The following is a 21995-nucleotide window of genomic DNA, read 5'->3' on the forward strand; positions in this document are numbered from 1 at the left end:
GGCAAATTGGTCCATTGCCATAATCCCTATAGTCATAGCAGTAGGTTTGTTGCCTTTAATTGTCCGTGCAAGCTGTTTTTAGAACGGCGGAGCAGAGCCGTGAGCTGCTCAGAGCTACGCTACGGAGGCTAATGGGATTTCTTGGTTTCCCTCATCAAACTCATCAAATGCACAATCCAACAACTCCAAAACGCTCTGGTGGACAAGTTGTGACCTGCACATTCACCACGCTATGAGATAATAACAGAACGTTACCAGACAGAGTTGTTTTAGAGGTAAATTCATGCAAAACCGCTGATGCACTTTGCCTTAAGGGACAGTTTTTCATCAAGCAGTCTCTGCATTTACCTCTAAAACAACTCTGTCTCATAACATTCTGTTATTATCTCATAGCTTGGTGAATGTGCAGGTCACAACTTGTCCACCAGAGCATTTTGGAGTTGTTGGATTGTGTGTTTGATGAGTTTGATGATGGAAACCAAGAAATCCGTTTCTGTTTTCAATGTACCCATGGACATATGGACTGTCAAACCCTCACAGGATTATTTTGTTACTCTGATATTGAGGAAATCTTAAAAACGTGCAGATTCTCAGTCAAGTTCTGTTGTTATGAAGAGAAAAACTAAAATGTTTTGTTTATGTGATCAGATCAATGGATATTCTAGGAAAGGTTAACAACCACTGTGTCTAAAAAACCGAGTCTGTGTATCATATGAGTGTGTTCAGATTTATGAGATCTGACTGTGGGCAGGTGAACTATTTTTCTTGCAAATTGCAGCAATCTGTTAGTGTTTTTTTTTTAAGTGCTTAAAGTGCCTCAGTGAGTTTTATGTCACTGGCTCTAAATGCAGCTTCCACTGCCGACGCTGTTGATAAGCAGGACAAATCAGAAGGTCAAACGACAATGATTAACAACCTGTTGTTCATGCACCTGCCTCATGCACGACAACAGAGTCTCCCTCACTGATAAAAAACAAACAAACTCAAGTTTAAGTGAGTCGGACTCTGAATCATTCAAAGGTTTAATGCACAGCGACAGCAGCAGCAAACACGTGTCTGCAGGGATCAGCAGCTTATTCAGGGTTCCCACACTAATACAACCCCGTCCCATTCATTCATGCTTTGGAGAAGTTTTCTTTTCGATAGTTGTACCTTATTTTGTACATTATTGTTTCTATGTGTATTCCTCTCTCACCCTCAGAAGTCTGATTTAAAGATGTGCAGTCTGTGGCTCTAACTTATCTATGAAATAATTATGACAAATTCATCATAGAACAAGGTTTTTGTTTTTAAAGGGATAGTTCAACATTTAGGCAAATTCTCTTATCACCATAATCCCTATAGTAATAGCAGTAGGTTCGTTACCTTTAATTATCGGTGCATGTTGTTTTGAGATCGGCGGGGCAGAGACGTGAGCTGTTCAGTGAACATAATGGAGGTGAACGGTACAGGTCCCCTGTCCCTCATCAAACTCATCAAATACACAATCCAACAACTCCAAAACGCTCTGGTGGACAAGTTGTGACCTGAATATTCACCACGCTATGAAATAATCATGTAACATTACGAGACGGAACGACATTACAGACACGGCTGCTGGGCGGATCGATTTCAAAAGCACAAGTAGTTCAGAGTATTTGCTTCATGTGTCGTAATGTTACATAATAATACGTGATTATCTCATAGTGTGGTGAATGTGCAGGTCACAACTTGTCCACCAGAGCCTTTTGGAGTTGTTGGATTGTGTATTTGATGAGTTTGATGAGGGACAGGGGACCTGTACCGTTCACCTCCATTGTGTTCACTGAGCAGCTCTAGTCTCTGCCCCGCCGATCTCAAAACAACTTGCACCGATAATTAAAGGTAACGAACCTACTGCTATGACTATAGGGATTATGGCGATAGGAGAATTTGCCAAAATGTTGAACTATCCCTTTAAACCAAACCCACTACAGCTCTCTGCTGCTCTGCTATCTGTCACTCAGCAGAGGAGAGAAAACCCTCAATACTGGAAACACTAATAAACTCAAAGTCTCTGGTAGCTGATGTCATAAATAATTTTCCAGGACTTTGACTTTTTTCCCCTCATTTCTCATGACTGGAAAATCAGTCAGCCATTTTCCAGGTTTTCCAGGACGCGTGGGAATCCTGTTATTGACATTCAGCTCTCGTCTCCTCGTGTCCGTGATGAAAAGACGAGCTGTGTATCCATCCTTCCCTCCTGGAGAAAGCGGATGCTGCTTACCTGGCTGTGCGGGGCCCGAGGCCGGGGCCCCTGCTGGGGTCTTAGCCCAGGGGTTAGTTTCTCGAGCAGGCAGAGCGGGGGCCAGAGCTGGGGGGTTAGCGGTGGCAACGACAGCAACAGCAGCAGCAGCAACAGCAACAGAGAAGGCGGGAGCTGTGCCGTTCACTACAGCAGATGAGAGACAGATGCTAGTACACAGCAAGCTGGTGTGTGTGTGTGTGTGTGTTGGTGTGTGTGATTCCTTTTGTTAGACATGCACAATGTTACCATGCAGTTAATTAGCAGTCTGTAACAAGTGTTAATCACACATATTAGATAAATGTCATTCAGTTAAGTTAAGTTGTGACTAAAAATGTGTGCAGGCAGAAACTCTCTGACCATTTTAAAAGACAATTCCTGTCAAATTCAACCTGGGGCTCTAGTTTCCTAATAATACTTTAGGTGTAACAGAATGAATCTGAGGATTTTCTGTTCTGCAGTAGCTGTGTCTGTCCCCGCATCGCCACAGCAGCGTATAATGGGAGCAGACGGATCTTAGGCCGGCAGGGACAGACACAACTACTGCAGAACAGGAGACATTAAAAAGAAAATCTTCAGATTCATTCTTTTAGACCTAACATATTAGGAAACTAGAGCCCCAGGTTGAATTTGCCTGGAATTGTCCTTTAACTGTGAGCAGCAGCACGATCAGCAAGTCACTGGAAACCTATTCATCTCCTACTGAGCCAAAACAGCCGGAAATTCAGCCAAACTGGCAGTGAATGAGAACGCTGCCCAGAGAAGAGAGAAAAAAAATTGGCCACAGACAATATTTGGCCGCTGTCTGCAGCAGCTAACAACGAGTCTATTTGTGTGTTGCTTCCTCATTTCCCTAATGAATGTGGTAGTTTCGCCTGTCGAGTGCAAAATGGCCGATAAGTTGATTACACACATTAGACTCTTATTTTAATAACCAACAATGAGCCTGAACGATTGTTGCTGCATAATGAGAGCGCTTTGCAGCCGGCACAGTCAACTAACTCATGTGTTGTACATTTATTTATTGAATGTGTTGATGTCTCTACTTAAATTTTTGCAGCTGAACCACATCGTGACAGCCTCTCGTGCTGCACACAGCCGGCCGGTCAGGTGAGTTGTTACGGTGTAGAGACAGGTGGGTGTGTGTGGAGGAGCTGCTTCCTCCATCGTGTCTCCACTTGTTTAGACTGGCACTTTATTAATTCCTTGCAATTGTAATTGTTTTATTGCTGCTTGTTGTTTTGTGTTTGCCATTGTGTTCTTAAATTTGACTGTTCTTGCACTTTTTTTTAGATTTTGTGCAGCACCTTGTGACTGTTGTCTGGGAAAGGTGCTTCTCTCTTCTTACCTGGTGCTACAGGAGACTGTGGGGACGACGCTGGTTTGGGCATCGGTGCTGAGGAGAACGGGTCCTCCGGCGGTCCGCTGAAGGCCGACGTGATCTGAGTGCACAGCGAACTGATGCTGTCGCCTTCGCCTTCTACCTCAGGTACTGTGACAGAGTGAACAACGTGAACCGGTTAAAACAGAAACTAAAGTATTATCACCAAAATATAGGAATGCTGCGATCAACCCTTTTAAATCCAGGTTAAAAACATTTCTCTTTTCATGTGCTTATGGCTGAGCTCTTTTGAAGAACTTTAAATCTTAATCTTGGATTTGCACTGTAAATCCTCTTAATTGTTTTAATACAAATCAATATTTCCTGCAGCAAACTCACATTTTATGCTCTATTTTATTTTTTTCCCCTCTCTTTTTTCAGTACTTTCTTTTATTCTTTTTTCTTGTTTTTAATTGTATGTTTAATGTTTCCAGTTTTTACTATTTTGGGTTTTATTTTAGTTTTAAAAAATTGTATGTTTTTTTCTGTTTTCAGTTCTTACTGTTAAATGTTTAGTTTTTCTGTAAAGCACAATGAGTTGCCCCTTGTTATGAAATGTGCTATATAAATAAAGCTGCCTTGCCTAAACAGGTTGAACCAGAAAAGCCGATCACATGAAAACACACATAACTTTGCACGTAACTTTTTTAGGAGATCGTGTTTGGTATGCACCCCATATGGATTATTTTATTTGATTTCATCTATTGAAATATTTTACATATGGTTTGATCCATCAAATGGAACTAGTTTTGTGTTGCCGTATAGTATTGGCTTGTTCTTGACAAAGATTGTAATGTTCAATTAAGTTTTGTGTTACACAAATAAAAAGTTGTTTGTGGTACTTAAAGATCTTGATTGTATTTATTTATTTATTTCAGGACAAATAAATGGTTTTACTTCTTTAAGTGGCGCAGAAGGCTGCAGCGTAAACACAGGACATGGAGGATTATTATTCTCCCATCCATTCGGTGATCGGTATCGGCAGATTTATGATTCCTGTGATCACTCCATTAGAAAATAGAGAATATTATATTTCATAATCATTTAAAAATAAACTAAATAATCCTTAACAACCTGGCACTTGGAGGTTAAGAGTGAAGCTGCATGTAGCCGGCGACTGACCTGTGTTTTTGATGGGGAAGTCCGACTTGCGCTGCATGGTGGACGGCAGCTCGTTCATGCGCAGCGACATCTGTCGTTTGAAGGGAGACGTCTTCTGACTGAGCGCCGGGAAGCCTCTGAACGAGCCCTGCCTGGCCAGCACGTCGGCCGGCGCGTGTCTTCGCGGGATCGCCTGAGGTCCCAGAGCGCCGACGGAGAGGGGCGGGGAGGACGAGGGCGACGGCGAGCCTCCTCCCGTCTGGTGAGCCGAGGAGTTCGTCACGCTGGTGGCCGAGTTCCCGGCAACCTTCACATCTGCCTCCGCTGCTGGAGGAGAAGAGGAAAGTTGAGACGACAGCGATGCACTGAAAGGTTTCTCATCATCGCAGCAGTGAGTTTTATATTTCCTTCAAAGACAGTTGAAGTTTACAATGCTGTAAATCTGTTTTTTATTAGTCGGAGTTACTTCACTGCTCCTTAAAAGGCAAAGACTTCTGACATCTCCTCTGTGCCAAACAAACACAACAATAACATCAGCTGGAAGTGGGAGTCTGTATAAAAAAAATAAAAAAGGCTTTGGTTGAACCGGTCGACCCTTTTTTTCTTTTACCACGTTGGCGGAGCAACAAACGAACTCAGACCTTTTTTAGCATCCTGTAGCTGCCTCATGACTTCCTCCCGCTCTGCCGCCTCCGTTGCCGTGGTGACGCGAAACGAGCCCTCGCGGGTGAAAGTGGTTCTGTTGGCGTCAAAGGTCGCCGTGACCCCGCACTCCTTCTCGCGCTTCTGTTTTCGCTCCAGACAGGCGGCGAAGGCACAGCCCACGGCGTGACTGAGACGCTCCCCCTGAGAAAAAAAAAGGAAGAAAACATTGAAAAAGTCTTTAAGCGCCTCGCTGGTGTCTGGTGTTTCCTCCTGACGTGTAGCCGCCGCCATCACCGACCACTCAGGTGTGAAATTAATAAAAGGTCTAATTTACATGAGCTCACAAATGAATGTAAAGTTATAATTGGGTTTCGCATTAGAAACATGACATAAAACTTGTACTTTGCAACATCATCATGAATTATCTTCAGAAACGTCTTAAGCTGTAACTCAATTACAAAAATGGTTGGCTAATCAATTTCTCAGCTGACTCACTGATTAATCAATCAATTAATTGCCTTGACACAAGGTTACTATAATGTACAATAAATGACACTGAGGATGTGTACTAAGAACAGTATAAGATCGTATCTCCTTGTACTACAGGGCAGTAGGACAACTGAGATGATCAGTAAAATCTATATTTTAAGCGCAGACAATTACAACAGCTGTTATAACTATCAAAATCAATAATCAATCAACCTCCCTGCAAATGTACAAGTGTCACAGTCTGGGGAGGGTGAATAAAAAATAAAAAATGGGGGAAAACTATGTACAGTATATGATGTGAATATACATATATTGTAATTTTTCAATAATTTTTTTTATCACAACATGTTTTACTCATCATTGATAAGCACTTACTGTATTTATAAACGACATACTAATGAGTATTAATGTGTCATAAATGATAAATTCAGTATTTATTCATGCTTAACTAATGCTTAATAGTGTGTACTTATTATAAAGTGTTACCCATGTGTATATAATGTTATTTATTGATGTGTTTACTTGATTCGACAATAAACTCTCTAAACAGTGCTGCTTCTCATCTGTTTTCATTCATATTCATGTTTTACAGAGTAACTTCTCACTGAGTCTTTGATGGCCATGAAACAATGGCAGATCCAGCGTCGCGTGGTGCCGTCCCTGCAGATGTAAGAAAACGCCCTCTCGAAGTTCCGGTCCGGAGCGCAGAACGACACCTTCTCTATTGTCTGGTCCAGGATCAGGTCCTGTTATAGAGAGAGAGAGAGACAGAGAGCAGCAGCAGCCGTTACATCGTTATCATAACACGTGAAGCCTTCGGTTCGAGGGTTAAGTGACTCTCACTCAAGTCAGTTCAAAATGTGGGATAAATGATTGTGCAGTGAACGGTGCTTCAGTGAGACGGTCTCACTACGAGGGTGCTCGAACGAGACTGAACTACTATCAGTCTGCTCTGCTCTCCGACCCGCATGAAACAAGCAACTCTGGGAAAAAAAAAAGTGTTTCACTCAGGAGGAATTCCTGGATCCTGGGTTTAGTTTTTCTACTTAACAGCATCTTTTTTTTCTTTTTTTTTTACTGTGTGGACGACTTTTGTGACTTGGCAGAGTTTGGCCTCCACTTAGTGAATTAGTGTTTCTTACTTCATTATTATTCACAATAGGTTTTAAACAATTTACAGTTGTTCTATAACTTTAATAGACAATAAAATTCACAACCCTTCACAGTATACTTCATCCTTGGCAGGAAAGTCAAGACACAAACCTTAGGCACTCAGCTTCTTTTAACTAACTTGCTTTATAGTTGCCTGAGGGAGACAATTTGGGTCGAAACGTTGTGTATTTTTTAAGTCAATTAAAGATAATTGGGAGCTTTAACTTAGTGTGGAGATATTCCCCTTCTTTTCTCCGTTTGGATCATCCGGCACCTGGCCTAAAACAGGATTGGATGTGCGCACAACTACTCTGTTTTCTTTTAACTAACTTTACATTAGACTCTCAGTCATTATTTTGTATGTTTGCCTGCCTGGTCTAAATAATAAGTAATAAATAGCATTCAATTCAATAGTTAAAAGATAGATATATACTCCATCCGATCCACCAAGCAGCTTAAAACAAAAGTGAATACCAACGGGAGAATATTGCAGGGGATTTGGGCATATTTTTTAGGGGTGCTACTCACACATTTAAGGGTGTTGCTCATCTAATGAATGCACAATCCTTACAAGTTGTACCTCATTGTAAAGGTGACTCATCAGGCTTTCCAACGATATGAAAAACAATCCCAGTTGGCATTATTAAAGGGGAGAAATTATTGACTGAAATAACTTTTTTTTAGTAGTATATGTAGGTTGAGAAATTAAAATAACTCCATAATTGTAAGTAGTTTTTTAAAGGCTGTTTAATCCTGGTTTGTTGCAGTACCAGTGTTTTCCAGCAGGTGGCAGTGTAATCTCTAATGCCACACTGTTTGCTCCACTCATATCTTTTCCCTGCAGGTGCACCGAGTACATATTTCTGCACGGGGCCTTGCAGAGGTCACTGGACCAGACGTACGGCAGCTTCACCACCGTTATTAACTGCTGCGGCTCAGCGGCTTCCATCTTTTTTTCTTTTCTTTTTTTTTAAAGCTGCTAAAGCCTCATGTGCTTCCTCCGGTGGCTCTCTTTTCTTTTTGATCACGCCTATGATCGAGGGACTGAAGGGAGCAATTACCTTTGTTTTGTCGTCTACAACGCGAAGACCATCTGCCGACACCCACAACACGGCCCGCACCGCCTTCTTCCCAGCCTGCACACACACACACACACACACACAACAGGAAGAGGAACTGGTTAAGAAACAAACACACTTTTCCAGTCTTTCCATATCCCCTCAGATTACCTCCCTTTGTACTAATTCCTTGGTACCTATTCAACAAACACACACACACCTACAAATAAAGAGGAAGCACCAGGTAAGGACACAAAAAAAAAGGAGACACAACAAGTCAGGAGGAGCTGTTGTTGCTGTGTCATTCACTAGGACCCAAAAATATAATAAAAAAGAAACAGATGATGATTGGTATGAGGTTTTGTGCACAGATGCAGTCGACAGCGGTGGTGGTGGTGGTGGTGGTGGTGGTCCCGCTGGTTAGAATAACAACAACAACAACAACCACCACATATAAAATGTCTGTGCACAAAAAGGAAACGCTCATTCACACAAAGCTGTTCATTGTTTCCATTCTGGGTTCATGGAAGAAGAGCTGAAGAGGGAGAGAAGGCACGCCTGTTAATATATTCACACACAAAAAACAAAAAAAAAAAAGAAAGAAAGAAAAAGGAAAACACACACACACACACACACAAAAAAACACACAAAAAGTGCCCCACCCCAGCCTAAACCACCCCACCTGCTCACAGACACATGCATCATTGTGTTCGTCTCTCTCCAGACAGATTTCTCCCCTGTGTATGAGTTTTTGTGTGTGTGTGTGCTTCCTCCAGCCGTCAGGCACGATCAAAAGGGTGAAGTGTTATGTGAGAGGAAGAAAAGAACAAAACATAACGATAATAATAATAATATGATAATAACAACAGCGCTAATAATAAAGAGAAAAAAACACACTCGGACACACAAAGCAATAACTTACTTTTGCAAAGAATCCTTTGAAGAATTTCCTGTCCTGGAGGGTGGGTGGGTGGGTGGGTGAGAGGGGGTGGAGGGGGAGACGGAGGGAGGAGGAACAAGGAATGAAAATGTTACCTGGGAAAGTCTAGGAACTGTCTGGAGCCTACAGGGAGGGATTTGATTGGGTTTCTGTTTTGGTTTTTGAGGGGGGTTTTTTTGGGGTGAGAGTGAGTGAAACTGGGTTATGAGTGGATGAGTGGGTGAGTGAGTGGGTGAGAGAGGGAGTGAATCCACACTGATAGAGGATTTTTAAAAAAAGGGATAGTTCAACATTTTGGCAAATTGGCCCATTGCCATAATCCCTATAGTCATAGCAGTAGGTTCGTTACCTTTATTTTTAATTGTCGGTGCAAGCTATTTTTAGAGCGGCGGAGCAGAGCCGTGAGCTGCTCAGAGCTACGCTATGAGATAATAGCGTAACGTTATGAGATGAAGTTGTTTTCGAGGCAAATGCAGAGACTGCTTGATGAAAAACGGCCCCCAACGGGAACACACATCAACGGTTTTGCATGAATGAATTTACCTCTAAAACAACTCTGTCTGGTAACGTTCTGTTATTATCTCATAGCGTGGTGAATGTGCAGGTCACAACTTGTCCACCAGAGCGTTTTGGAGTTGTTGGATTGTGTATTTGATGAGTTTGATGAGGGAAACCAAGAAATCCCATTAGCCTCCGTAGCGTAGCTCTGAGCAGCTCACAGCTCTGCTCCGCCGTTCTAAAAACAGCTTGCACTGACAATTAAAGGTAACAAACCTACTGCTATGACTATAGGGATTATGGCGATGGGCCAATCTGCCAAAATGTTGAACTATCCCTTTAAATGGGTGATTCTGTGGGATGTTACTGTGTTTTTATGGTGATCATCACTGTTAGTAACTACGACGCTGGTAAAGCCGGTAAAAAGAAACCACATCGCCGCCACCGCCCGGCAGCAGGAAATGACACCCGTTAAGTTGTTGTGTTGTTGTGGTTGTTGCTGCCACCACAGCTAAGACACCACAGCACCCAAAGCTGCCTGGACAGAGGAGATAAAAGATGGCAGACCTTCAGGTAGGTGTGTGTGTGTGTGCGTGTGTGTGTGAGGGATAATCCCAAATCCTGTTTTTATTCCCTCTCTCCTTCTGATTCCTAGACCGAGACGCGGTCTTTATTTTGTTTCCATGGCGTGTTGTTCAGCAGACAGAAACAAGATTCCCACAGGCGGCCCGGTCTGACCTCTGAGTCGAGCCAGGAGTCAGGGGTCAAGTTTAGGCCGCCACAACCGCATAAAAGACACCGCAGAGCCGGAGCCGACCCGGCCTAGTTTTTAATCCTCCCTTCTTCCCCCGCGCTCCCTCAGAGCTCGTCTCCTCCCCGTAAGCTGTGAAAAGGAGTGCCACTCTGCTCCTGTTACACAGCCACGGTGGAGACAGCTCCCCAAGCTCCATGTTAATGCATGATTTAACGTGTTAACCAGCACCGGAGATTCACTGGGAATGAGCTAAGCATTTGTTAGTGTGTGTGTGTGTGTGTGTCCGTGTGTGTCAGGGCTCCAGATGAACATCTTCTACTAGAAACACAGTGGCCCCTAATTTAGAAATCTTAGGAGCGCAAGCAGAAGATTTAGGAGCGCACACTGTAAATCGACTCACAAAGCAAATATTCACATTTCATTTTCATTCATGAACCTCACACAAGTTAGCCTGATACCTGTAATGACAGATTACAGATTACTTGAGTCGCTCCTTCCACATTTCACCAAAAATTACTGGTTTTGATTTTCTGGTTGCACACGAGCAAGTAGATGAAAAATTTACTTGCACTGCCTCAAATTTTAGGGGCAAAATGCTCCCAAATCAGGGCCCCAGACTGCCTCTAAATGGAGGCATTTTGCCCCTAAAATGTGAGGCAGTGCAAGTAAATTTTTCATCTACTTGCTCGTGTGCAACCAGAAAATCTGCTGTTTGTGAAACATGGAAGGGACGACTCAAAGAATCTGGAAACGTGACGATCATGAATGAAAAGGAAATGTGAATATTTGCTTTGCAAGTCGATTTATGAAATCAACTTTTCTGCTTGCGCTCCTAAAATTTTTTAAAGTTAGACGCCACTGTGCTTCTTGTGAAAAAAGTTGGTCTAGAGCCCTGCAAGTGCATCTCAATAAATTACAATATTATAGAAAAGTCAATTTTAAGTCAAATAGCACCAACCAAGTATTGAGTACAATACCTACTTTTCAGAGGGCCAACAATGCTTTTTAATTGGTCTTCTGTAATGTTCAAATGTTTTGAGATAGTGATTTTTATGTCTTCATTACATGTGAAGTCATAATCATTATAATTAAAAGACATTAAATAAAGAAATAAAGACTTGAAATGTTTCATTCTGTGTGTAATGGATATATATAATGTGTTAGTTTCACTTTTTTAATTGAAAATAAATAAACTTTCCCATGATATTCTAATTTATTGAGATGCGTGTGTGTGTTTGTGTTTCTAATAACCACACGGACATGCAGATGATGGCAGCATAGTTAGTATTAGTGAGCTAGATGGTTAGGAGAAAAACAATATCTATGGGGTTAATATATATATATTATATAGCTAGAATGGGGGTGGCAATGTATGGGGAGGGGGGGATTTGGAGGCATTTCTCTGCATTAAAAACCTGCTTATAAAAAGACACACACAAAAAAATGTATAACACCAACAAAAAAAGGTAAAACAATATTATTATTCAGGTATTCTGTGTGTGAAGTGCGATGAAACTACAGTTTGGGGGGGAAAAAAGAAGCTTTTTTGGTTTAGAAAGGAGGAGAGCTGAGTTATGAAAGATTAAGGCAAAAATGAAACATTTGAAGAAGAAATTCACTCAAGGAACGCAACAAGTTCCTGAGTTGATGAAAACATTTGACCTTTTTTTTTTTTTTAATAGACAACCGACAGGAAAAAGCTAAAACCGGTGCTATCGATTGCCAATAACAACTCTAACCATCGGCAGGATGTGCAACAACGAATCACACGTCTTGTGTAACATCTGAAACTCTGTAGTCACACCTCACAACACTAGTTGCCACAAACATGACAGGGTGTACAGTACGTCATCCTGTTGCTTTATTTGACAGGTTGTCAAAGTGCTGTATGTAAAACCAGAGGGAGGACGATGTGTGATGCTTTATAAGTGTTTTTTTTGTTTTTTTTTATGACACATTTATACGTTAGAGTTGAGTTCAGGCCGTGACCTCAGCATGACATTACCTCAGACCAGATGCAGCAATTGGTTTTGTAGTTTCCCACATATGGTATTTACTCAGGAAATATCTCTAGCGGGGGGTGGAGACAACTTCCGACACAATGTGACGCCTCAGAAAAGCCTTCACTGAAACCACAGGCTTACATACTATACTGCACTGCACAGCGTCTGATTCTGTCTGATGATGATGATGAACAAGGAGACACAGTCGGGCAATGATGTGCCCGCAGGCTACTTGGGTGTCGATACATAAATACAATTGAAATTCTTTCAGCATGTCAGCAGACGGCCGCCCCACCCCGTCTCTACACACACACAGAGCAGAGAGACACTCCTCTGGTCACCATGAGCTCCGGAGTTACAGAGAAAACAGAAAACACTGAATGATGGAGCTACAGAAAACACCTCGTACCGCCGGGCCGCGGGCCAACAGCAGCAGGAAGTGACGTCATGATGACAACACAAAAAGGGGCAGCTTGGAGGGTGACGGTGCCGCAATGCAGCCTCCCCCTCCTCCTCCTCCTCCTCCTGAGTCACAGGTCACAGAGCTGCGAGAAAACTCTCATTACCGCCCCAAAGGCTGCTGGGAAAAATAATGGGAGTCCGTCCTGCTCAGAGCTGGAGCTTGTCGTCACACACAAACGCACACTGACTGACTGACAAGCTGGGCCGGGCCGCCGACACACAGGGAAATCTGAACACACACACACACACTGACTTCCATCTTTTTCCGTCAGCTAAACTATTCTTCATCTCTCTCCTCTCGTCCAAGACCTTAAAGGGATAGTTCAACATTTTGGCAAATTCTCCTCTCACCATAATCCCTATAGTCACAGCAGTAGGTTCGTTACCTTTAATTATCGGTGCATGCCGTTTTGAGATCGGCGGGGCAGAGACGTGAGCTGCTCAGTGAACAATGGAGGTGAACGGTACAGGTCCCCTGTCCCTCATCAAACTCATCAAATACACAATCCAACAACTCCAAAACACTCTGGTGGACAAGTTGTGACCTGCACATTTAACCACACTATGAATTAATCATGTATAATTATGTAACATTACGACACATTAAGTAAATACTCGGAACTACTTGCTCCTCTGAAATCACGCCACATCTGTAATGTAGTTCCGGCTGCATTTGCCTCGAAAACAACTCTGTCTGGTAATGTTACATGATTATCTCATAGCGTGGTGAATGTGCAGGTCACAACTTGTCCACCAGAGCGTTTTGGAGTTGTTGGATTGTGTATTTGATGCGTTTGATGAGCGACAACATGCACCGATAATCAAAGGTAATGAACTTACTGCTATGATATTGGGATTATGGCAATAGGAGAATTTGCCAAAATGTTGAACTATTCCTTTAAGTGCTGATGCTGCCAGATAGAGTTGGCGCTGCTGTCTGGCTCCGGTCAGCTGATGCTCAGGAAACAACATCCTTTCATCAGAGCCACATCAAATATTAAGAGCCGACAGGTGGGAGCCTGGTTCGTAACTAATAAGTTCCTGAAAAAAAAAAAGAGTTTATCCTACTGCTGAGTAATATTAACTCAACTGGTAGGGGCTGTGTTTGTTGCCTGGCAACAGTAAGCTAATTAAAGAGTCAGCGATGATGAACTGGGATCTATCGGGGCCTTGTTAATTGCTCGTCTGTTTAAAGGGGGGTGGCCCCGATGTGGTCTGGGTGATCTAGATCCATCATCAGGGCTTTTTACATTCTGTCTGCTGCGATGATGAAGCAGCTTCACCTCCCCTCGTTTTCCCCATAAACCACCGTTTATAAGACAAGACGTCTGTAAAACTGTTCACACACACCAAACAGAGTGTCAGCGCAGATCCTCATTTTGTCAGTTTATTCTTTTTAAAGCCAGAGCGACACAGAGCGGCGACACGGCGAGCTATAAAATCAACAATCCATCTTGCCTGAAAATCACTTAACTACGAAACTAATTGTTAACAGAATGAGAATTAGAGTGATGGAAATGAAGATCAGAGCGACGCAATGCAGCACAACTGCTCCGTTGCTCCACGAATATTAATATTAATGTTATGAATCTTTAAAGGGATAGTTCAACATTTTGGCCCATTGCCATAATCCCTATAGTCTTAGCAGTAGGTTTGTTACCTGTAATTGTTGGTGCAAGCTATTTTTTACAACAGAAGCAGAGCCGTGAGCTGCTCAGAGCTACGCTACGGAGGCTAATGGGATTTCTTGGTTCATCAAACTCATCAAATACACAATCCAACAACTCCAAAACACTCTGGTGGACAAGTTGTGACCTGCACATTCACCACGCTATGAGATAATAACAGAACATTACGAGACAGAGTTGTTTTAGAGGCAAATGCATCAGCAGTTTGGCATGAATTTACCTAGAAAACAACTTCGTCTCATAACGTTCTGTTATTATCTCATACTGTGGTGAATGTGCAGGTCACAACTTGTCCACCAGAGCGTTTTGGAGTTGTTGGATTGTGTATTTGATGAGTTTGATGAGGGAAACCAAGAAATCCCATGAGCCTCCGTAGCGTAGCTCTGAACAGCTTGCGGCTCTGCTCCGCCGCTCTAAAAATATCTTGCACCGACAATTAAAGGTAAAAAATCTACTCCTAAGACTATAGGGACTAGGCAATGGGCCAATTTGCCAAAATGTTGAACTGTCCCTTTAAATAGTGTCAAAAAAACTTTCCCAAAGTGCTATTTTTTGGCATTTGTTGTGATGTTAATGAGATGAGGCAGCAAAAGGAGACAATGCTCATGTGTAGGGGGAGACACACCTGGACGAGGGACAAAAAACAAACAAAAATCCTGCAGTGTGCTAGTTTCTTTCACCGGGATGAATGGATACCTGTGTGTTACAGTCTTGCAGTTCCCAACCAAACCAACCATGACTGTTTTCTGGCATTTCCAGTAAGACAAGCCCCCGGGGGGAACACGCAGGTTAAAAACTACAGCTTTGTCAATGCCAGAACTCAACTGGATGGATGCTGCTTCACAGGAAAAGATAACAATGTGCCAAAGGGGGAAGGAGGACCATGACACGACGCCAGCCTGACTCACATTTTAATTTTAATTTTAATTTCAATTTCAATTTTAATTTCCCACCACTGCTTATTAAACTCAGATCAATAAAGTCAAGCCTGTGCTCGCTGACAGATGAGGCCTGTGTGGAGCGAGGGAAGCGGTAAAGAGTGAAATGCCAGAGGAGGAGACAAGAGGAGGAAATGTCATCGGGTCGAGGAGGGTCAGAGAGTCGCGGCCCCGCGGGTTAAACGGGGAGGAGGAAGGAAGGAAGGAGGAGCGCCACGTCGCGCCACGCCGCCGACCTCTCCTCTCCTCTCCTTCAGAGTTGGCTCCATCTTGTCCACCTTGTTAAAATGAACTGTAACTCAATAAGATCTCACAGCCTCGGGCTCTGTGTTCACCATGTGACCTCATCAAGCACCAGTGTGTGGACAGTACGTGCTCCTGTGTGTCTTTGTGTATGTGTGTCCAAGTTTTGAATATTCACTGTAAAGGCCATTATGTTTCATGTGTGTGCGTTTTTATGTTTGGACAAATGATTTGCCTGTGGGCCCTTTCTGAGTGTGTGTGTCAAATGTGTGTCATTCCTGTGTGTGCGGTTGCTGCTACAAGTGTCTACAAGTGTGTGCATGCTTGTGACTAAATATAAGCACTATGTGAAAAAAGCATAAGTTGTGGGAGCATGTGTGTGTGTGTGTGTGTCTGTTACAATATTGTTCTCTTTTTAACTGATATGAAAATTGGAGTGTTTTACTGTCCGTTAAATTGCTCTCATAAAATATTAAATTGCTCTCGAGCATGTTCTCCTCAGTATAATCGTACCAACCAACAACACACAGGTTTAGAAAAAAAAGTAGAAAATGTGATACAACTAAAAAAAAAGAAAAAGGTCTTTAGCAGTTTTATGAAGCAGGTAACGATAACAAGAGAGAGAGAGAGACGAGGGTGTGAATCCTCATTTAGCCTGAGTCATCTGAAAATTAAAACTGAAAGCTCAGTCACTCAGACACTCAGAGCAGGAGTTGTTTTTGTAATTTTTCCTGGCAACAGAATTCAAAATGTGCTGATGCTCCTGAACGTGGGCTCGGATCGAAGCCGACCTGTCGACTCAGGTTTGGCCTTGACTTCGGAGAATCTCACTCATTTACCCACAGGACTTTATAACCAGGGCGGGGCCTTGGCAAACAACTGACAACATGGAAAAGCTATTGCCACACACACACACATAGTATATACACACACACACACTTCCCCTCCCCTGCTCTGCTCCCTCCAAACTGGAATTTGTTCTTTTTGCGTAACGCCGCCGGAATCTGCCGCGGCAGGAAGTCCAGGCCGGCCTATCTGCTCCGGCTGGGAGTGTATGTGTGTGTGTGTGCGCTGAGAGGAAGAGATGTACAGAGCAGAGCCCCCGACACCCCTAGAGGTTGTCTGAAGGTCAGGGTGGGTGGAGAGTGAGTGGAGACGTTAACCACACGATTTATGTACAGAGAAAGAAAGAAAGAAACCTAGAGGCAGGAATAAACAGTGATGAAACAAAGAGGAAGAAGAAGAATGTGTTATAGAGAAAAGTGCAGCAGTGAGAAAAAAAGAAGAAAAAAAAAGTCTGGTGTCACAGAGAGAGGAGGAGGAAATTAGTGGAGGAAAAGATAAGACAAAAGAACAGACAACCAGGAAGTAGGATGTCTGTAGGTGGCGACCTTGTTCCTGGAAGCACAAGAGAGGGTTTTCTAGTGAAACCTACCGTCTTCAGCCGCTTCACTGCATCCTCACAGATGTGCATCCCCCTGGATTCCTCCACCTCCACATGTCCCAGGTACTGCAGGGTAGAGAGAGAGGGAGAGAGGGAGAGAAAGAGAGGGTGAGTAATGCTGTGACAAACCGCTCCTGTGAAGGCTACAATAATAAACTCTGGAAATAAATTGGCTATTTAAATGAGCCCCCGATTGTCTAATACCCCTGGTACATTGGCGCTGATGATTTACACACCTAAATTAATTAATTACCATTTGAAGGTCAATTGCAGTTCAACCGCTCCCCGGTTGATGCCTAAATTTGTCCGTGGAGAAAATGCTGAGCTGTTTCCGATAAATAAAAGAAAGTGGGCAAGTTAAGTGGGCAGAAGCAGCAGCGACTGTGTGGTTTCATGATTTTCCTTTTTGTTTTTCTCCTGTAATATCTTCCTCACATAATCACACGCATGGTTGACACGCAGCATGTTCTATAGTGGTGTGTGCATCTTCATCAGTCTGCAATTCTGTTCGATTCGATTATACAATGACACATTTTCAGTTTTCTATGTTGCCACACATGGCTTTTTCATTGTTTAACATAAATAGTCAGATATAGAGCTGCAACAATAATCGATTATTAAATTAATCATCCACTATTTTGATAATCGAATAATCAGTTTGGGTAGTTTTTTAAGAAAATAAGTTCAAATTCTCTGATTTCAGCTTTTTAAAATGTGAATATTTGTGGTTCCTTTGTTCCTTTATGACAACAAACTGAATATCTTTTTGGTTTGTCGACAAAACAAGACATTTGAGGACGTCATCTTGTGGTTTGGGAAACACTGATTGACATTTTTCAGCTAATAGATTAATCGTTTACATAATCGACAGATTAATAGATAATGCCAATAATCGTTAGTTGCAGCCCTAGTCAGATAAATATGATAACTTTACACAATACAGCAGCTTCCTTGGAGTCTGAACACACGAAGAAATAGAAAAAGCCGAGCCTACTTAAAGGTGCACTTGTTAATTTCTCAAAAAACAAAAAAAACAACAACATAAATCTTGGCATTGTGCTTTAAAATACGGACGTGGATGTATCAGGTGTTTTGTTTTGGCTCATCACAACAAACAACAAGATAAAGCCATAGGAAACTGACTTTCAAAAACGTCCCAGCAACTGTTTGATCTGAATCACCCACAAACCAGCTATTTCAGAAGCACCCACAGGATAATTTATAATGACACGGGGCGCCTCGTCTAAAATAAAGAGCGCCTCCCTCCACTGACACTTGTCATGTAAGAACAACTTTATTATTAGACCAGTGCCTTTCTGCAGCTTGTGGCCTTCATCATCAGGGTCGTCCTCATCCTGAAGGCCACACACTGATGTTTCATAATCAACTTGTTCTTCTTTATAACAACAAGTTAAAACTAATAAGCATTTATATTATTATATATAATACATATATATTATATTATCTGAAGTAGGGATGTGAACGTGTGCAAAAATATGTATGTAAACTGTGCAATGCTTTCCGTTTAAACGTGTACACGGTAGCGTCCATCGGCCAGCCGCCAAAAAATATATCTATAAAGAATTGTAATCGTTTAGGGATTTTTATTAAACCTTTACTGTTTCATTCCGTGTAAACACTGCTAATAATAATTATACTGGCTTAAAACATGTCTTAATACATGAAGGTCTTCTATTCATTCTTTTCAAAGTATTGCCACATCAGGCTATGCAATGGTTTACTAACTGTCAGCGCCATCACACCCCTAATCTGAAGAAAACTCTTGTGATTAATAAACTGAAAATAATAATGAAAAATGCATGTTACAGTTCCACAGTCTTCAAATGTCATATCTTATCTCAAAAACAAGAAAAAGAAAGTCCTTACTTCGGGAAGTTTGATCTAACTTGGGAAAAAAACTATTATTTCTGTCTCAAAAGAGGCAATTATTAATTATGTGTCAATCAACTGAAGCATGGAGAAGGAATAATAGTCTGATAAGATCGAAACTCAGTCAGAGTCTAATATTAACCTTCAGGGGAAAAGAGCGGAGGCATTACATCACCGTGTTACATATTTAATGACTGAGGTCATCCTGAAACACCACCTTTAAGCAACTCCCGGTAATTAATCAACATTATTTATCATCAGCTGCTGCTCAGGAATCTGTAGTGAAAGACTGATAACGATATTAGCAGCTTCCTGGGGAAGAGCCTGCGTGCTCCTCCTGCGCACATGACAGACGGCCTCTATCAGGAGGAGTTAATGCTGGAAACCCTTCGTGAGTAAGTTTAACTGCAACACTGAATGAACGGAAAAAGCTGCCTCCTCCGGCTCGTCCCTCCCTCCTCCCCCCTCCTCCCTCGTCGACCTGAAGCAGCATCACACCCTGCTGTGTGTCACTCCCGTCTCAACCCTGACCGCCCCAGAAGCCATTGTGCGTGCAGGGCCGGAGAGGAAGTCCTTACCCTTTCCTTATAGATACACACAGAGCAAGTGACGCTGGTCTTCCACCGCCGCTGCTGCTGCTGCTGCCCCGCCTGTCACCCCTCCACCCCTCCACTCCCACATCCCCCCCACCCCTCACCCTCACCCTCCTCTGGACCTGCTATTTTAAGAGCGTGACGCCACGACTGTGAGTCACACTGTCGGCGTATTAGAATACACATGTGTATTTAGTTACATGTGTAAACACACAGAAGGAGATGTGCACAGAAATGTAAGAGTGTTTTTGATGTGAAGAGGCAGCTGTGTGTGTGTCTGTGTGTGTGTAGCGAGGACAGTGAAGGCAGCGGCGCTAACAAGAGAGGGGGGAGAGATCTGCCAGGAGGAGATGTGGCCGTGGCGAGATGAGTAAACGCAGAGGGAGGCTTGAAATGTCACAACAGATGGTTTATTGTAGCATCTTACTCCGGCCTGTTGGTAACTCGCTGGCAACAACAATCTGGAGTCACGTTTAGTAAGACGCACTCACAAAAAGCAAAAAAACAAAACAAAAACGATGATCTTCAGCGAGTGTGGGGCGATGCGGTTCTGTCTGAATCCCCCTGGTTTATTTGTGGGCCGACCCCCAGGATTAGTTCCACTTGGCACTAATCCTACAGTGGGCTAGGATTAGATGCAGTTTATATATCATGATATTTTTATTAAAGATGCTGTTACTGCAAGACAAGTTCAGCTTTGGTGTCAACAAACATAGGATGAAGCTATTTATTTACATATTTAATTTACGTCCACACAGGGCTGATTTCCCAGGTGCAAAAGGGTTCGGCAAAGGAGTTAACACAACAAGAACAGAAAGAGCCACATTTTGTAAAACATCCAGAAGCAGCTGATGATAAGGAGTGCAGCTCTGTCTGTAGAGTTAAATATTCAGGTTATAAGAGGAGTTTATAAGAGGAACTACCTTATGTTGGATTTTTACCTTAACTATGCTACATTTTTACCTTAATTAAACAGCTTCGGAGTAATTGTGATGGTTAAATAAATGACTAAATGAGAATGGAGGCTCTCTGTCTTCCACCTAGCGTCTCTTGGCTGAAAACCAACCTTGTAAGATCCAGGGATGCAAACGGGTCAGGACCAAAAAAGAGAGGAATTGTCGTGGGGGGGGGGGGGGGGGCTCACCATTAACAATATCACAGAAAAGTCTATTTCCAGTAGTTCAACCCCAACCAAGTATTGAGTGCATATAGATGGACAGTTTTCAGAAGGCCAACATTTCTATATTAAAAATGCTTTAAAAAAATAAAAACCATTGCAATATTTCAATTTTGGAGATACTGATTTTTAGGTCTTCACTGAATGTTAGTCATAATTATTACTATTAAAATAAACTGAAGAAATAAAGACATGGGATTTAACATCCCATTCAGTGTGTAATGGACATATAGGCCTATATAATGTGTTAGTTTCACTTTAATTGAACACATCCTACATCGCGGAGGCAACGTCTCTCCTTCACCTCTGAAACGGGGCAGAGCTCCGTGGGAGACACCTGCCTGACACAGCAACGGACATGCACGGGGGGGGAAACGGCAGCGCCGTCGCACCGAATGCACGCGGATACGCGCCGCTTTGGGTAACGAGCGCGCACGTCGCGTCTACATTGGAGGTGAATAGGAAGGCTCTGGGACTGATTGACTGTGGACCACCACCAGTCTGATCAGGTCCATCACAGCACAGCAGCTGCAGCTCTGCCCCGCTGTCACATGACGCATATCAGCGCAATCTGTTTACATTAAACCGACATCAGGAGAATAATGAGAATTGTGATTAAAAAATATATATATTTGTTTCGAATTTTGGCCCCTGGATCATGATTTTTTTGGGCGCATTCTTGGTAAAAAAAAATCCTCTAAAAAAAAGACAGTTGGGATGCATAATGTGTCTCATAACAGTATACTGTGCGTCACCCCCCCCCCCCCCCCCTCCTCCTCTGTACTGAGCTGGCCGGTACTGGGTAGGCTATAGCGTCCTGCTGATCACCGCGCTGAGGCACCGGCCGGTCTGAGCTGCGTTCATGTGCCGACTTTAAAACTCTCCAGTCAGTGACCTGGTGGCGGCTGTTTTGGTCGTCAGCATTTTATCCACGCAGCGACCGTCCACGGCTTAGTGGTGTTTTATTCTAGGGGTCGGTGGTGTTTTATTCTAGGGGTCGGTGGCGGCTGTGAGACAGCAGCGGCTCCACGGTGAGGGGGGGGGGGGGGGGGGGGCAGCTTCTGCTCACCTGACTCTGTGCAGCTTCTTCATTAAATCCAAACAGTCCGACACAGCGACGCACTGCTCCTATTTGACTCTAAAGTCTCTGTAGCTCATCAGCCCGGAACTCGCCTCATGGACCAGAAGCGACGGCGTTTGGCCTCAGACGTCTCGGACTTCCAGAGCAGCTACAGCAGCGTTGTGACCTCAACCATGGTTGGTGAGAGCAGAAATG

General features: G+C 43.0%; 1 protein-coding gene across 7 annotated transcripts in view; it reads right to left on the reverse strand.

The window, feature by feature from the left end:
- Nucleotides 1-21995, reverse strand: part of numb (NUMB endocytic adaptor protein) — a 65923-nt gene that overhangs the window by 2422 nt on the left and 41506 nt on the right. For 2 of the 7 annotated variants that reach the window (XM_083997653.1, XM_083997657.1), the window contains exons 3-10: nt 17051-17125; nt 9012-9044; nt 8093-8167; nt 6485-6625; nt 5387-5591; nt 4767-5069; nt 3612-3755; nt 2246-2410 (exon numbers count right to left, since the gene is read on the reverse strand). In XM_083997653.1, the coding sequence (XP_083853779.1) occupies nt 2246-2410; nt 3612-3755; nt 4767-5069; nt 5387-5591; nt 6485-6625; nt 8093-8167; nt 9012-9044; nt 17051-17125 (1141 nt within the window). Of the gene's footprint in view, nt 1-2245; nt 2411-3611; nt 3756-4766; nt 5073-5386; nt 5592-6484; nt 6626-8092; nt 8168-9011; nt 9045-17050; nt 17126-21995 lie in introns of all 7 variants that reach the window. The other 5 variants (XM_083997651.1, XM_083997652.1, XM_083997655.1 and 2 more) reach the window with 4 other exon arrangements.

This window comes from Trachurus trachurus, assembly GCF_905171665.1.
Source record: "Trachurus trachurus genome assembly, chromosome: 22".
In the NCBI taxonomy this organism is placed as follows: Eukaryota; Metazoa; Chordata; class Actinopteri; order Carangiformes; family Carangidae; genus Trachurus; species Trachurus trachurus.